This window comes from Geotrypetes seraphini, chromosome 3 (assembly GCF_902459505.1).
Source record: "Geotrypetes seraphini chromosome 3, aGeoSer1.1, whole genome shotgun sequence".
Classification (NCBI taxonomy): Eukaryota; Metazoa; Chordata; class Amphibia; order Gymnophiona; family Dermophiidae; genus Geotrypetes; species Geotrypetes seraphini.
The window spans coordinates 135,126,256-135,144,727 of record NC_047086.1 but is presented as its reverse complement, the minus strand read 5'-3'; the positions used below and the strand labels follow the sequence as shown (position 1 = coordinate 135,144,727).

The 18,472-nt window shown below is 42.4% G+C and overlaps 1 protein-coding gene across 4 annotated transcripts in view; it reads right to left on the bottom strand.

Moving 5' to 3' along the window:
* Nucleotides 1-18,472, bottom strand: part of SLC5A6 (solute carrier family 5 member 6) — a 268,897-nt gene that overhangs the window by 50,477 nt on the left and 199,948 nt on the right. The window contains exon 16 of one of the 4 annotated variants that reach the window (XM_033936350.1): nucleotides 15,951-17,233. The exons of the other annotated variants lie outside the window; for them this stretch is intronic. Within the exon in view, the coding sequence (XP_033792241.1) occupies nucleotides 17,231-17,233 (3 nt within the window). The 3' untranslated portion in view covers nucleotides 15,951-17,230. Of the gene's footprint in view, nucleotides 1-15,950; nucleotides 17,234-18,472 lie in introns of those variants that run through there. 4 annotated transcript variants of the gene reach the window in all.

Genomic DNA, 18,472 nt, shown 5'->3' with positions numbered 1-18,472 from the left:
ACTGTGCGTATAGTTTTAGGACTGCTTTTCTAATGGCCTAAATAAAACCACTTACACATATAGCAGCTGAACATTGCCAGTTGTTTGTATGGTTCAGCATCATGCCTCTGTACTATCCAGATCTTGCTAAGGAAATCCATAACAATTTTCAGTACATCATAGAAATAAGAAGGCAATTCTATAAAAGTTATGTGTCGCACAACTTCAACACCATGGTTCCTAAAAGTAAGGTAAGCGCTATGTGGAATTCTAAAATGGCACCATAAAAGAGAGAGAGTTTTGGTGGGTGCTGGGGGCCAGCAATTACAGATGACGCCAAACTGATGTGCCCAAATGTACATCACCTTTACATAGCAACTAAGGGTTGGATTCTGTATAGGATGCCTGGTCTCAGAAGCCGCCTAAGTGGCTTTTGAGAATCGCACACGAGGGCCCTATATAGATTCGCATCTGTCTTCCCAGATGACTAAGCCCGCCTAACACCACAATTCTCTAACCGGCATCTATGTCATAGGTGCCAGTTAGAGAATCGGGTTGCTGCTGAGCTGATCGCAGCAAGGAAATCTCCCTGCTGCGATCTGTCCCCCTTCTCATGAAGACTACTGGCAGGAAGGATGCCCAGTCCCTCCTGCTGGAACCCCCGAAGCCGCCCCCCCCCACCTCTGAATGTACACAGCAGGAGTGCCCAATTCCTCCTGCCGCCACCATCCCAAGACATCCCCTGGCAGAAGGGATGCCCAGTCCCTCCTGCCGGAAAGCCCCACCCCCCAAGATATCCCCCATGATTTTTTATGCACGTATCAGTTAGGTATTATTTTATTATTTAGAGCATGGTTCATTTTTATTTTTGATGTTTATCATTTTGATAGATTTTTATATGTATGTTTTTAATGTTTCAATGCATGTTCAATTTACATTTAAATTTAGTTGACCATACATTCATTTATTAATTGCCATGTTATTCCTGAGAAGTAAAATGATTTTATTTATTTTAAAATGTATATGTCTTATAAGTATGGTCACTACAGACTCATATTTATATGTTCTAGACATATATTTATGAACATATGGGGTTGTCTCCTGGTTTTATCCTATGTTTGTTTTTGTTTTTACCATTTACAGTGAAATAGATTAATATGAGTTTCATTTCTTCTTTATAAATGCCTTTGTTTTATATTTGTAATACATTGTTTTAAAATAATTTTATAGATTCCTGAGGCAGGCCTTTGGGCCAAAACACATATGTGTCAAGTCTTCATAGAATAAAAATATTGAGCACTCACTAGAGTGGGCTTTGACAGCAATTCAAATATATGGGAAGTAGGGTCAGTACTGGGAAGACCATTATAGTCTGAACCCTGAAAATGGCAAAAAATAGATCAGGATCAAGTATGTGTATCTTATACCATATTCATACGGCTGCTATGAGTTCAGGTGCTATATATATGTAGAAACAGAGAAAAAAGAAAGCAGATAAAGACCATATGGCCTATCTTAGTTATATGTCTTGACACCTAAAGATATTCACTATATAGATACCGTTATCAGAGACTCGCTAGAGCAGGTTCCTAACATGGAGAAAGACCTCAGTGTTTCCCGGGAGTCAGAAAACTACTATGACAAGTACTGAGTTATCATAGAAAACACATCCTTGGTCATAGAAAAACTCCGTGAGACTTCTATCGATATTAAATTATATTAAATAGATTATTCAAAAATAGATCATTCATAAGCTCTTTAAGGCAAGCATAAAAGGAACCCGCACTTATCTTCAGAATATTCTCTGATACGGGAAAGATCACCATAGCTCCGTTGTTAGTTAGATACACTATCCCGGTGCAGTTTTCAGTTAAGCATAGTCTAGAAACTCTTCGTTTCTAGACTATGCTTTCTCATTTCTAGAGTCTTTCTCATTTCTAGAGCCTTCTTTGTCCCAGTCTTCCTCAGACTGGACCTCCCCACTTGTGCATGGCATTGTTGCTGGGGAATTGTGCTTTTTGGGGGGAGGGAAATCCCCAAGGGATCAATGCAGCCCTTATTTATCATGTAAGCTTCAGATATCTTATTAATGAATTCAGGGGAGAACCCCTGTCCAGGATGTCCAAAAGACCCCTGTGGATGCTCACAAACTTCTTTCTAGGGTTTTGTGGCTGCAGCACAACTGTGCTTCGCCGGTGATGCACACACTGCTCCCAGGCTTAAACTTGGATTTTTTTTCTTGGCCCTCACACCATCTGGGCACTAACACTCCCCTGAGGAACTAGAGGAGGCTAAGCCAGCAGCTCCTGCCCCCTCACAAATCATGTAGCATGTGGTACACAGATGATCCCCAGATGGTAATCCAGCACAAATCTGGCATGAATCCAAGGTATCCTGACCTGAAGAGTCCACCACACCTGTTTTTAATAAAAAATGAGGCAGATTTTGTCAGATAGACTTTTATTTTCACATTAGGAAATCCAAGATGGCAGCAATTTTAGCACCAAAAACATACTAGGGGAGCTACACTGGGGTCTAAAAATTAGCAATTTGGGGATTTTAGAGAATGGGGGACTCTGAATCTAACCCCAAAACCCCTCCCCCAATTTTGATGTACAGGCTATCAGCCTGTTACTCACTATGCCATGCTGGGAGCTGCAAATGCTGAACTTGAAGAAAGCTTATAAGGATAACCTCTGCCTCAACAAGCCTGGAATCTGGACTGCTTGTTTCTTTGGTTTACCTCTTGGATCCAAATAAACCGGTTGGAGACTTCAAACCCCACTGGACCTCGCACACAGACAGGGGGAGGAAAGCAGTCAGCACTGATCTTGGAAAAAAATTTCCAAGAAGCCATGCAGCCTGCATTCAAGCCCACTGCAGACAAAACCTGGGTTGAGCCTTGATCCCAAGGGATCAGCCCCTGATTCCCTGACCCTTGGTTGCAGATCTCTGACCTGAGAGTCTGCGCTCTCCCACAGCTACAGATGTCCCAAGACAAGGCTACTCTGCAACATCAAAAAGCCCCACAAACGGTAAGAAAAACCGAATTTAAGAAAAATAAACACGGGCAAAAAAGACAAGCTCCTACCATTTTGTTTGTAGAGGGACAACTGAGGAATTGGAGAACAGAAAGAGATGGGAGCAAAAGAATGCTAATGAGGCTTCCTAGAAGAATTCTCATGTGAAGGGGTTGACTAAGATTCAGGAATAACGTGTCTGTCACCCTAGAATGGTAGATTATAGGAGGAGAAGTACCTGGCCAACTTAACAGGTATGGGGAAGAGGGGTGGGGGGGTTGTGGGGTCGGCGGGGGGTGTCCGATTGGGGGTTCTGGGGGGGGCAGTCATTGGGGGGAGGGGGGTTGTGTCGAGGGCAGGAGGACCTGGGATCCCTCCTGGCCGTATTATAGTGGGGGGTGGGGGGTAGGGGATCGCCGGGGCCAGGAGGGCTTGGGATCCCACCTGGCCCAATCCAGTCGGGAGGGTCGCCGGGGCCAGGAGAGCTTGGGCTCTCTCCTGGCCCGTTGTGTCGGAGGGGGGTCACCGGGGCCAGGAGGGCTTGGGCTCCCTCCTGGCCATATTGAGTCGGGGTGGGGGGGCCACGATCGCCGGGGCAAGAGGGCTTGGCTCCCTCTTGCCCTGATGTTGTCAGAGAGGGGGTCGCGGTTGGACGGGGCAATTGGGGGCCAAAAAAGGGGCCGCTGAGCTGATGGCCGCTGGCGCGATCAGTTCAGCGGCCCGGCAACCTACCCACCGCAACCATCGTGGCAGGAGAGATGCCTCATCTCCCCTGCCGCGATGCGATCACTCCTGTACCCGAACTGCCACAACCCACGGCAGGAGAGATTGGGCATCTCTCCTGCCATGGGTCGCGGCAGTTCGGATAGAGGGGTGATCACATCGCGGTAGGGGAGATGAGGCATCTCTCCTGCCACGATGGTTGCGGTGGGTAGGTTGCCGGGCCGCTGAACTGATCGCGCCAGCGGCCATCAGCTCAGCGGCCCCTTTTTCGGCACTTAGACCTGGTTTGACTTCGTCTAAGTCAAAAAGGTCTAAGTGCCGACTAGGCAACCTGTCAAATGTTTTGGTTATACCTGTTGTACGCCTAGGTGTAGGTTGGCCCACATCCCGCCCACTGCCCGCCCTTTCCCCTTGTCTAAACACGCCTGTTTTCTCTCTGTGTGTTTAGAGGCAGGGGAAAGGCCAAAGTTGGTTTTTGATACGTCTAAAAACCAGCTTTGGTTATGGGTACTTGGACGATCAGGCTTTTTGATCGTCCAAGCAGCCATTTAGGACACTTTTTAGACGTTTGTTTTTTCTCAGTAGGGGAGGTAAAGACATTTTTAACTGGACCTTAATAAGTAAAATATTGTTAGTAATACTATTGGATTGTTGGTTCAATTATAAATTGATAATGAATATATTTGTTGGGCAGAGTAAATAGACCATGAAGATCTCTATCTGCTGTCATATACTGTACTATGCTACTCCCTTCCCTGGTAAGATGGTAGGCAAGAAACATGCAGAAATTACATTTCAAGCATTAATAATAGAGAATCTACAGGTAAAAGAGATATTCAAAGAAAATAAAACTGTGATGGAAGAGCTGATAGAGGAAACAATACAAATCAAAACATTAATGTAAGAAAGGCTTGAAATGCCGTAGAATCAGACAACCCCACATGCTGAGCAATTAATTTTGTTACTGTGACAGGCAAAGTTTCTTCCAGAGCTGGATCATCATCAGGCTACTGTCAGCAAATGGTGGCAAAGATTCTGAAGTCTCCTCAGGCCTTGATAGCAATTCAAACCAAAGCACCATTAAAACCAAAGCACCATTACAATATCAAGGACACACCATGTTATCACAGATTTTACTACAACAATGCAACGCAGAAGAAAACAATTGTTAGCCTGCAGAGACCAGTTAGAACAAAAAATGGTTTAATTTATCTGGCCCAATTTAAGAGTCATGTTAAACAATGTCACAAAATTTTTTGAAGGTGTGGCTCAACCACAGCACTGGTAGGGAAACAGAGTCATCTAAATAATATTTACATGTTCTGGATCAACTAGCTGGATAATATACTGCAGCTCACAACATTGTGTTAGCAATGTTTGGTTACTACTACTACTAATTTTTATAGCACTACTAGATGTATGCATCACTGTACATTAAACATTCAAGAGACAGTCCTGAGACAGTCCCTGCTCAGTAGAGCTTACAATCTAATTAAAACAGAGAAACAGGACAAGTAGTGGATTAGGGAGTTTCACAGAGAAGGAATGATAAAATAGTTGCTTTAAAAGTGAGTGGAAATTAGGGAGTTAAAAAGCAATTTCAAAAGAGTGGGATTTTAGCCAAGATTTGAAAACTACCAGAGACAGAGCCTGACATACAGATGTAGGCAGTCTATTCCAGGTGTTAGATGCCGCAAGAGAGAAAGGATGTAGTCTGGAGTTGGCAGTACAAGAGAAGGGTACAGATATTGACTTACCTGATGAGACTTATCCAATGATCAAAGTTCCCAAGGAGTATAGGGAGAGATGAGATATCTTGCAGAGATGCAGAGTGAATGCACTTGTAAGTAATAAGAGGAGTTTGAACTGTATGTGGAAATGGATAGGGAGCCAATGAAGTAACTTGAAGAGAGAAATGATGTGAGCATTAGTGACTCTGGCAGAATATAAATCATGCAGAAGAAATCTGAATGGATTGAAGGAGAAAGATGATTAAGTGGAAGACCACTGAAAAGCAAATTGTAGAAGTATAGGCGAGAGGTGAAAAGGGTGTGGATAAGGCTTTTGGTAGTGTGCTCAGAGGAAAGGTCGGATTTTGTTGATATTATAAAAAAAATGGTGGTGTGTTGGTTAATGATCAACACTATACTAATGGGTTGGTTTCAAGAAACTACATATAATCTTAACATATAGACCATATGCAGTTAATGGTGCCCTTCAGCACATTTGATTGATGTATTTAAGGGCTGCTTATTACTACTCATAACTCTAGTCTAATTTCTAATGGTACCTGACAGACGTCCCACCCGAAAAATAATACAGTGAAGCTGATTTTGAAATGTTAAGCAATACATTAAAAAAAAAAAAAAGATTGGAAATCAGATTTGTTTGTCACGCATTCTATTGCTTTGGGGTGTGATTTGAAGGAACACAGTCACTATTGATGTGGTTTGAAGGTCTTGCAGACAGTTGCTATGGTTGTGTTAAGCTGGCCAGAGAAGAAATGTCAGTTAATTTCACTTGGGCGGTCTTTTCAGCGTGTCACCCATCGCTATTTATCCAAGGCTTTTTTCTTTTGATAATTTTCCCCTTTATCAAAAGTGGACCCCTGACGAAGGTTAGTCCGAAACACAGACCGTGTTGGGTCCCTTACCTGGTAAAAGGTTTTTAATCAAAGATTTACTTGTCATAATAAAGTCTGTCTGCATCGTGTACAAGGTCTGCAGTTTTTTGATTTGTTTGTTCTGGATTGTTTTACACTGCAGACAGTTGAACCCTGGTTTTCTCCTTGGTTTTGGTTTGTTGTATTGTAAATAACAAGCAGTATGTATTTGGTATAACCATCTAACCTACAGCCTCTCTAGAAAGAAATATACTTTGTGTTGGTAACGTATGATGATGAACAAAAACAAACTTTGTAAGATTCTATCCCTTAACGTTAAGGGATTGCATAACCAGTTAAAATATGAAAATATTGCCCTCTCTTAGAAATGAGCAAGCAGACTTCATAAGGACTATTAAGTTAACACATTCATCTGCTAGACAAAAAAAAAAAAGGTTAGAGCTAATATACTTAAGAAATTCATCTCTTCTATGCTTTTTCCTGAAAAACAGACAGAGACATTCAATGGATGTTATGCAGCTCACGTTACTATAGAACAGCGGTGTCCAAATGGTCGATCGCGATTGACAAGTAGATTGCAAAGGCAACTTAAGTCGATTGTGTTGCCTTTGTGATCTTGTTCTTTCTTCCTCCCCTAGCCAGGCCAGGCGCGTACAAGTGCCAGACCCACAAGACTTCACCGCCGGAGAGGAAGTTCTGGGCCAGCCAATCACTGCCTGGCTGGCCTGGAATTTCCTCTCCGTCTGAATTGACGTCGGAGGTGATGGCTTGTGGGCCCAGCACTTGTACGTGCCAGGCCTGGCTCAGGGAAGCAGGGAGAAATCATTGTGGTGGCTTAGGGGGTGGCAGGGAGAGAGAAAAAGAATTGGGGAAGTGGAGAAATCGGCGTGATGGCTTGGGGGGGGGGCAGGGGGAGAGAGAAAGAAATAAAGGCAGGCAGGGGGAGAGAGAAAGACAGAAATAAAGAGCGGGGCAGGGGGAGAAAGAAAGAAAGACAGAAAGAAAGAAATATTGGATTTACAGAAGAAGGAAGTGCAATTAGAGACTCATGAAATCACCAGACAAAAAGGTAGGAAAAATTATTTTATTTTCAATTTAGTGATCAAAATGTGTCCGTTTTGAGAATTTATATCTGCTGTCTACAGTATATTTTGCACTATGGCCCCCTTTTACTAAACCGCAATAGTGGTTTTTAGTGTCGGAAGCTGAGAGGGGCATTCAGCGCAGCTCCCTGTGCTAAAAAACGCTATCACGGTTTAGTAAAAGGGGAGGGGGTTGTCACACCCGTGCTCTCTGTGGACGCCCTGAGCCGTCGGGTAGAGACACGATGTTTGCTACTGGCGTGGTCCCTTTAGAATTAGAGTGTCCTTTCAAGTGGGCTGCCACTAGGCAAATGCCTAACTAAGCTTACTCCCAAGGGCTTTGAAGAAAACACATTTGTCAGAATGGCCTTGGTGCAAAAACATAAGCTTTTATTCGGCCACTGGCTGTAGAATCACTGTGCCACTCCAGGTTTCCCTGGTAGCATGAACATAATACAAAACCAAAAAGAAAAGTTCATTTAATTTACCAACACTCAGGAATCAGCTCTGGGCTGGCTTGGCAAATCATATACAGTCATTTAGCTCTTCATAAGGCTTAGAGGTGAAACAGTTGGCAAAAATAACTTTTCACTGTAGAGCTACATATTCATATTCATGCCTAAGAGACATTCTGTACTTTTCCTATAGTGTACTCACTCTCTCCAGCTGGGCTGGACTTTCCACACAGAAATGGAGCAGGCTTTACGCTGAAAGGATTAATCTCCTTTTCCTAGGAGGCATGCAGGCTAATTCAATTACCTAGTTTCTATGGCAATCAATTCACAGCTGGGCTCTTGCATGGAGTCCTGAACCCAGGAACCTCAGGGTTTAACCTGGCTAGAATTACAGCTTAGCGTTTGGTTCAGCTGTGCACATTTCCTGAAGAGGAGATTACTGTGCCTTTCACAAATTCCAGCAAACTAGCATGTGAAAACTGCAGTACAGGATTATGTTCCTTGATAACTCCCACAGTCATTAGCTCAATGAGAAAACAGAAAAACACAGCCACAAAAAAAAACCTTTTCACAGACCTTTTCCCAGTGTGTTCAGCTCTCCATTTCCTCTGGCCAGCTCTCCTCCACAGCACTACTCTTTTCCACCACCATTGGCTGTGGGGAAAGGAATTCTGTAGCCAAATTACCAGTCTGCTCCTCAGTCATCTCCCAGTCCGTGCTGATGAACTGCCCTGCAGGGTATGAGGCAAACTCAGCCCTGTCCTGCACTTCCTGCCTCTGCTCTCTTCCGGCTCTTTCTGCCAAGCCTCATTCTCCTCCCCCTTGCTCTCTGACGAGCCTGGCTTTAAGCTGAGGGAAAGAACCACTCCCCCTTGGCTTTGGGTGGGGGGAAGGGAATTCCTTCCTCAGCCTGTGCCATTTCTCTGAGGGGGAACTGCTTGTGAGTTTTCTGCCTTACAGGCACTGGACACCAGCAAGGCAGATTCTTCCTGCCTGGCTTTTGGACTGCTTCAGGTAAGTCTAAGCTTTCCTGTTCTATTTCCATTTCCTCATCCTTACTCACAGGGTAGTCAGCTAACTTATTGTCTTGGGCACTGACCCGGTCAGCCCTTCTGCACCGGGGTTTGTATATTTTCCTACATTTCCCTGTGGCAAACCTTGGGAATGCAGTAGGTTTGTCACAGGGTATATTTGTCTATTTTTGTATAGTTATTAACATAGAAACATAGAAATAGACGGCAGATAAGGGCCCACGGCCCATCTAGTCTGCCCACCTTAATGTCCCTCCCCTACCTTTGCCCTGTGAATAGATCCCATGTGCCGATCCCATTTGGCCTTAAAATCAGGCACGCTGCTGGCCTCAATCACCTGTAGTGGAAGACTATTCCAACGATCAACCACTCTTTCAGTGAAAAAGAACTTCCTGGTGTCACCTCGTAGTTTCCCGCCCCTGATTTTCAACAGATGCCCTCTTGTTGTCGTGGGACCCTTGAAAAAGAAGATATCTTCCTCCGCCTCGATGCGGCCCGTAAGATACTTGAACGTCTCGATCATGTCTCCCCTCTCTCTGCGCTCCTCGAGCGAGTATAGCTGTAATTTGTCAAGCCGTTTTTCGTATGGTAGATCCTTGAGTCCCGAGACCATCCGGGTGGCCATTCTTTGCACCGACTCCAGTCTTAGCACATCCTTGCGATAATGCGGCCTCCAGAATTGCACACAGTACTCCAGGTGGGGCCTCACCATGGAACTATACAATGGCATAATGACTTCCGCCTTACGACTGACGAAACCCCTTCGTATGCAGCCCATGATTTGTCTTGCCTTGGACGAAGCCTGCTCCACTTGATTGGCAGACTTCATGTCCTCACTGACGATTACCCCCAAGTCTCGTTCTGCTACCGTTTTTGCTAGGATCTCGCCATTAAGGGTATAAGACTTGCATGGATTCTGGCTGCCCAGGTGCATAACTTTGCATTTTTTGGCATTGAAGTTGAGTTGCCATGTCCTAGACCATCGCTCCAGTAGGAGTAGGTCGTGCATCATGTTGTCGGGCATTGAATCTTCGTCTGTTGTGCATTTGCCCACTACATTACTTAGTTTGGCGTCATCGGCGAATAATGTTATTTTACCTCGAAGCCCTTCTGCCAAGTCTTTTATAAAGATGTTGAATAGGATTGGGCCCAAGACTGAGCCTGAGCCTGAGACTGAGCCTGAACCCTATTACTGAGGTGACATTGCATATTTTAAAGTCATCTGCCTTGACCTCTGAACCCCCCCCCCCCGAATACAAATGATAATTAATGTTTTCTCTACGTACAGTGTGCTTTGTGTTTTTTTAAATTTTATTGTTGGTAGATCATTTTGACTTGGTCATTTTAAATGTAGCTCGCAAGCCAAAAAAGTGTGGGCACACCTGCTATAGAAGGTATCAAGTTGTGGCTCCTTAATACTTATATTGCCAGTATAGACTCTCCTTCATTTTTTTCTTACAATTGCAGAATTGTTAATGGCAGACGGAAGAACCCTATTATTCTAACTGGTGATTTTAATAGTGAAGTGGTTCTGATCATGGACAGGAAATCCAGTTGAAATGAAAGACTTTAGATCTCAATGACTGATCCTATCTCTAAAGAGAGGTATGTTTAAAAGATCCAGAGTGACCCACTCAACTGATAAAACTTACATCTATTACTCATTTCCACATTATACACAATCCAGAATAGAATTTAGTATCTAAAAGTGTACTGTAAACTCTAAAGCAGGTATTTTGTTCCAACTACACTCTTGGAACTATGACTTGTGTATTACTATGGGCTCCTTTTATCAAGGCGCGCTACGGGGGTTAGCGCGTTGGACATTTCATCATGCACTAACCCCCGCGGCAGCCTAAAATCCTAACGCCTCGTCAATGGAGGCATTAGGTATTAGCGCGGCAGGCAGTTTAACACACAGTATTCCGCGCATTAAACCGCTACCGTGCCTTGTTAAGAGGACTCCTATGTGAAAGTATGCAATAAACATTAAATACTGGCCTTTTGCAAAAAAGAAGAATATCAACAACTTATAACATAGACTTTTTCAGTAATATTTTGTAGAAAATGACCCCAAGGGCATTTAAGCCTTAATTTGAAAGCTATAGGGCTCATAATAATAATAATAATAATAATAATAAAAAGTCTAAAAACACGCCTAAATCGGTACTTGGACGATCAGTAAGACAAGTCATCCAAGTGCCGATAATTAAAATGGGTTTTAAATGTATCTCTAAACGACTTAGGCCTTTTCAGTGATGCTGTATGACCAGAGCTAAAAGGGGCGTTTTAGGAGGCATGATGAGGGCAGGATTTGGGTGGGATGTTGGCTGATCTAAACTTAGTCGTACTTAAAGTATAACCGAAAGTTTAACGAAGCTGCCTGGATGGAACTTGGACGTTGTGACTTAGGCCATGTAAAATCAGATGTAAGTGGCAAAGAGTTATCCAAAGTGACCAGATAAGCACTGCAGATCCAAAGTACAGACCCCCACATACTGCCCCAGTGATCACTGACCCCCCAACACCATAAAAATCAGAATAAAAATGTACATATCTGCCTCCAGAACATCAGCACCTGGCATAGCAAAGCCTAGTAGAGCACAGAGGTGGCTTAAGTAGTCTGGGGGTAGAGTGGGCTAGTGAACCATAGAGAGGACCCAGGCCCATAAGCCACTCTAACCACATTTATGATGGAACATGTACACCCCCCAAATCCTAATGTACTGGCATATGGGTGCCACCTGCAGCCATAAGGACTATTGTGGGTTGTAGACAGGAGAGTCTAGTAGGTTTTGGAAGTTATGGTGAGATGTTTATGTGGCACCCTTTTTGTGAAGTTCGCAGCAGTGCCCTGTAATTCTCCGTCGGCGAGAGTGAGAATTAGAAGTCCTTGAGCATGCACAGATGCATGCTCAAGGCAGGCAGGCAGAAGCCGGAAGATCTTCTAGGCACATGATCTGTGCCTGCGCTAGACAGGGGGGGTAAGTTTAAATTGTTCGGGGCGGGGGGGGGGCGGTTCGCTTGGGGGGGTGCCGGTTGGAACAAGGGGGCCTTTGCGAGCGGGGGGGAGCGATGCCGGATATCGATGGGGGGGGGGGGAACGTATCAAAGTGAGTTTCCATTATTTTCTATGGGGAAACTCGCTTTGATAAACGAGCATTTTGGATTACGAGCATGCTCCTGGAACGGATTATGCTTGTAATCCAAGGTACCACTGTATATTAAAAATTTAAACTACTAATTTGGGTGCCTCAATATCAGAGGTCCTCAAACCAAGTCCTCAAGGTTCATGACTGAGCAGTAGTGGCTCGTGGCCAGTAGGGGGTGATGTCTATGGGACGGTAATGGAATGGATGTCAGGACATGATAGTGCAGTATTTTTGTAGAGTTTTTCTACAAAAGGGCCTGTTTTTCGTATGATTCTGGGTAACTCTAGTTAGATACAAGCATATGTGTTAGATAAGGCCACGCTCAACAGAAGCATATGAAAAACTGGTGAATAAAAATCTGATTATGGCTGTAGCCAAGGCCAGAAAAACACACTACAGATTAATATTAAGGGAAAACATAATAATATTCTTTGTATGTACTTTGCTATTAGGCTAGATCATGGAGGAAATCAGGATATACATGGACTCCATTTTGTTCTCTGTCTTTCTATATCTTCTGTGTCTTGGACTCTATTTTGTGTCAGTGACTTTCTGTCTCTGTCAAGTCTTTGTTCAGATTTCCCGCTCCTAGCATCCTGGTTCTAATTGATACCAGATATGCCTTAGGCTGGCTAGGAAGAGCATATTAGATTACGTATTCTAAACTAAGATATAATATGTATTAAATATGAATGACATATAATGTGTGTGAAGTTATGAATGTTGGGCCCAAGTATGGATGGATGAAGGAATTTTGTATTAAAAATGAAATGGAAGATACTAAGGGAAAAATCCTGAACACAACATCCGGAAATGGTTAACTTAGAGTCAGAGACTGCTGTTCCAGTCTCTAACGTAGGAAGGCTTCTGTGTGAAGATCAATGAAATTTGAAACTGTCAGCTCAGGGAGAAGGGAAGACAGCCCCTCCTTTCCTTTAAGGCTGACCAATTTTCAGCACTGTTTGTAGGTGTAACATGAAACTTAGTTGTTCAAAGCAGGCTTAGAACATTTCAGCATCTTGCCTGACAAATAGACAAATTGTCTGAAATAAGTTTAAAGAATGACAAAAAGAATATTGAATATGTAATAAAATGTCAATGTATATTCAGAAATGAATGTAAACACAACAAATGTAATTTCTAAATTTTTAAACATAGAGGAATTTTCTTTGTCTAACTTTTAAGACCACCTCTGTTAGTTTTGATTGGCCCGCACAGCCAATGATGTCACACTGGGCCAAAGGTATATAATGGGGAGTTTTCGAAGTATTGAGCTGAGCTCGTTATCAGAAGGCCAGCATTTTGGCAACTATAACGGCCTCCCACTAACGCAACTGTTAATGCAACTATGGTTTATTCTTTTGAGTTTCATAATGGAAACATAAAAACAATAACTAAATAAATAATTATGTTTTAGTAAAACCTTGCGTTAGTGTCATTTTTCATGTTTTTGTTATTTTTCACACCTTGAGTGAAAGCTAGCAGCTTAATTGGTAACTGCAGCTTTATGAGTGCGCTGGAGTCCAATACCTATGCTCAATGACCCAGCCTGGTTTTCAGGATTTCTACAATGAATATGTATGAGATCTATTTGCATATAATGGAAGTAGTGAATGTAAATAGATCTCATACATATTCATTGCCCTACTTTAATGAAGTTAAACTGTCAACTGTCATGTAAATAATTTTACTATACTCTACACATATAATAATAATTCAATGTAATAGTTCAAAAGTTGTTAAATTCAAAATTAATACAAATCACATTGCCAAATTTAATAACAATTACATTTTACTTTTTAAATTGCAATTGCTGCACTATAATTGCATATCACATTCCCCACTCATTAAAACTTATTACAATTTATTTTAGCCCATCTTGACAGACTCAGAAAGCCTAATCCTCACACATAATTACCATACTATTGTGCCAACTAAATGGTCAAAAAGTCTTTAAACTGCAAATGGCAGTCCCCTTCAAATGTAAACAAGAAACTGTGCAAATAAGCAACTATGTGCCAACTTGTCTCCTTCTCTGTCAGTTCCACAAGTTCCCAAAAGGTTCATCCATAGTATTTCAAGGCTAAGAAAGATGGAAAGTATATTCATACTATCAGATAAGAAGAGAATCAATAAATTACAACAAATAGTAATGTTTTGTTTCCAGTATTATTCCTATTTATATTCCAAGAACTCCAGTACTACTACTTATCATTTCTATAGCACTGCTAGACATGTCAGGGGGTCAGGTGCAGGATGGGAAGAGAGAGGGGCAGATTTTGGATAGAGGGGGAGATAGAGTGGACAGATGCTGGATAGAAGGGGGAGAGGAAGCAGATGCTAAATGGAAGGAGGAGGGCAGATGCTGGATGGAAGGGGGAGAGAAGGCAGATGCTAGATGGAAGGAGGATAGAGGTCAAATGCTGGATTGGAGGGGAGGGGAGAGGGGTGAGGTGCAAGATGGAAGGGGGAGATAAAGGCACAGACACTGGATAGAAACATAGAAACATGATGGCAGATAAAGGCCAAATGGCCGATCTAGTCTGTCCATCCGCAGTAACCATTATCTCTTCCTCTCTAAGAGATTTCACATGCCTTCCACTTGGAAGGGGGAGAGGGGCAGATGCTAGATGAAAGGAGGAGCAAGAGGAGCAGACGCTGGATGCAAGGGAGAGGGGATCAGATGCTGGATGGAGGGGGAGAGAGAGGCGCAGACGCTGGATGAGAGTGGAAGAGAAGCAGACGCTGGATGAGAAGGGAGACAGAAGGGGGAAGATGCTGGATAGAAGGGAGAGAGGAAGCAGACAGAATGGAAGAGAGGAGGGGGCACATGCTGGATGGAAGGGGAAAAGCAGACACTGAATGGGAGAAGGGGGGTCAGATGCTGCCATGTCACACAATCCCCCAAACTACCCCACTCCCCGCAGTGGGAGTGATGCCCACTCCCTCCTGCCATTGCCCCAACTTCCCTATTGATGAAGTCTGACTGGATGCCTATCCAGCTCTGGCTGACAGGCCAACCTCTTGCAAAATGATGGGCATGCCCCTTCCCGGTGTGCTGGGATGCATCGGGGAGAGGCCTAAGGCCCCTCCTAGGAACTGGGCATCTCTCCCACTGCCAGGGGTGGGTATCCAGAGGTTGTGCAAGCACAGTGAAAGAGAGTGGGCATCTCTCCTGCCGATCTTCAATTTGTTTGTTTTTTTATTTGCATGGTGGGTTCTGAGCTGTCAAACCTTACATTCCTGTCAGTGCCTTAGCCAATCAGCGCTCAGGCACTGATCAGAACGTAAAGCTATTATAGCTCAGAACTGTCAGCAAATTTTGGCTGCAAATATGGCACAACGAGGTTAGGGAATCACTTGATAATAGAGAATTGCTTGGAGTGCTCTTTTTAATATTAATAACCTCATTGTACTACATTTGCATGTCAGAATCGGAGACTGTTAGGAAACTTGGAAAAGACCACGGTAAGCTGTTTTTATAATCCACTGCTAAAATACATCCACGCTAATCCACCTGGAAGCAGTTTAGCATGCACGTCAAAGACACATTTATATTTTGAGAATCGTCCCCTGAGGAAGCTAATTGAAACAAATTGCAAAGGGAATGCTCCAGGACGACAGAGCTTATGATTTTAACAATAGGGAGCTGTCACCATGTATCTCCCATATAATTTCTCAGGAGGATCTAGGGATCATCTAGCACAACCCACACAGGTAAAAAGAATGAGTGAAAAGCACCTGTCATTTCCACAGGACTCTCCTACTTCCAAGAAAAAAAAAAACCCCAAAACATAACTTTTCAATTCTTTGAAACTTCTGGGGTGTCCTGGTTTAAATACAGCATGAAGTGTCAGGATGAAAGATGACAAAATTCAGCTGTTGGTGATTTTATTGTGCTTTTATTCACATGTTTTTCTTCAATTGCACAAATGTACAAATCATGAAATAACAGTTAAAAATCTATTGTAACATGTACAAGAGAAGAATGTACTATTCCAGTTTCATCTAGTGATACAGCACATACAGCAGACTAGACTGGACATACAAGTCACAGCTAAAGATATCAACAACAGAGTTGGTTCACAGGTCATAGAGCACATGTCAATATCATTTGGTTGAGTTTGCACTGAAGGGAGATAATATTTACATCTAACGTGCCTTCTGTGTCTTGCAGTGTGCAGATCATGTAGTTTAGATTCTACATTATTCATTTATTAGACATTTACAAGAATCACAGATACTATGACAAAAGTTAAGTATGTTCTTCTTGGTCAGAAATACATCATACAACACAAGAAGGATAGACTTCAGACCTGTGCTCTCCTACCTTCAGCAAGGAATCAGTTCAGACCCAACTATCTACCACACTCTTCTTGTGGTGAACAGAAGCCACATTTCACAAGGCTTGCCTCGTTTTAAAAGCTGATGCTAGAAGCTACTGAAGCATGCAGCTTCACCTAGCATAATACAAAATAATTTGCCGATAGTTGGGACTGACTTTAGGACTCATCAGAAAAGTCCAATCCACAGTGAGCTGGTGCAGATACCTGAGACAACTGTACATGCTAACCAACTGAAAAAAAGACATATGCCCTGTTCTGACAACATAACAGCTCTGAAAACACTACACCTATTGATCTGAATACAGCTGGTACATCAGAAAAAGATGGTGACATCACTAGCATTCAGGAACAGCACACTTGAACAAAAATATCACAGATGTTGTACAAATTCAACACTTCTAACACAATATCACTAACTGAAACACCCTCATATTACATGTGGTCACCATCATTGGGATCCTTTTCAAGCAGATACCTAATAGCCAATAGGGTAATTCAGAGAAGTATTTACACCTATAATCAATATTGCATTAGTTTGCTTCAGTGACAATTTTCAGCAATCCATTTATCAGGTGGGCATCTGTAATGACCAGATCACATGGCTGAAGTGATGAAGGGTTTATGTAGGCTATGTGCAATGCTGAAGCTCTTCTAATCAAGCTGTTTTCTTTCATATTAACTGAAGGACTTAGGAAAAAGAACACAGGATGCATTTGAAGTGCATTTTTAAACATCTTGTGCTTCCTGCTCCTCCATGTTGAGTTTTCATTTTGCAGGTAGGATGAATAGATACAAACCCCAAAGCACTGCTGGTGATTTTCACTAGAAATGACAACAGAAAACTTACACTATAGACTGAGAAACTAAATCTTAAAAATAAATCTACTCAGCAACTCTTCCTTTAAATTTAAGGGAAATGGGAGAGTAAACATTTAAAGGAAAGACATCTAAGAATGGAGAAGAGCTAAGAAAAGGTCATGGCCAAGACTGAAGAATTACAGCTTTGTTAATTCACAGACCTGCTGTGTTATCCAGTTTAGAAAAAAACTGGCAGTGGGACGGCATATTAATGAATGAGACAAATGTAATGCTTGGCTCCTTTCCAGGAATAGTTGAAGGGATATGGTGAACTTCATTATATAGGATGCTAATTGCTAAATGAAACTTTCAGCATACCTTTAAGGCTTAGTTCTTGAAATGCATGACTTATCCCATTGGTGCCCATCATTAAACTTAGGGAAATAGGTTAGAGCAGAAGAGAACAATCAGAAATAGGTAGGGGAAATAGGTGAGGGGGGAGATCAGGAGAATCATCTCATCATAAACTCAAATGCATAGCAATACTGGCAAGTTCTAGAACCTAATCTATTCCTTACTACCTTAGCAAGGCAAGTTTTCTAAGAAAAACATCTACCAAGAAAATAAAAAAAAAATACAATGCATTTTTAGTACAGAAGTCACTGAAGGGAAAGAGGAGAAACAACATACAAGCACTGAAATCACATACAGACTGGAAATATCAAACAACACAATTAAGAATTAAATTGACATCATTAAGACATATAAAAATATATAATTCAATACTGATCCTCTTTGATATCATTAAAGTTCAATAATCAAGTTTAGACATTTATAGTTGCAATTTGAATTTTTATCCTTCTTGTCTCCTCTAAGCACAATCAATATCTTTATATCGCTCAACAAGTCAGGACAAAACTATTTGGAAGCATGCTCTAAATTTTTATAAATTCAGAAGGGTCATCATTTGAGGTTTCTCCATTTTACTGCATAAAGTTTAATATATTAGCAGGACTGAATGATAAAATTTTAAGCCTTCTGGATGCTACAATCCATAAAGCCAGATTAATAAAGGGAACAGATTTGTATATTTTCCAACACTTAACAGATAAGTTAGACGTTGGTGTTGTTTGCATGATGCTTCCTTTACCTATCACTTGCCATGTAACTTTAGGTCACTAAACCTCCCTTTTACAAAACCACGAAAGAGGTTTTTAATGCAAGCCAGCACCCTGAATGCTCTGCACTGCTCTCAATGCTCAT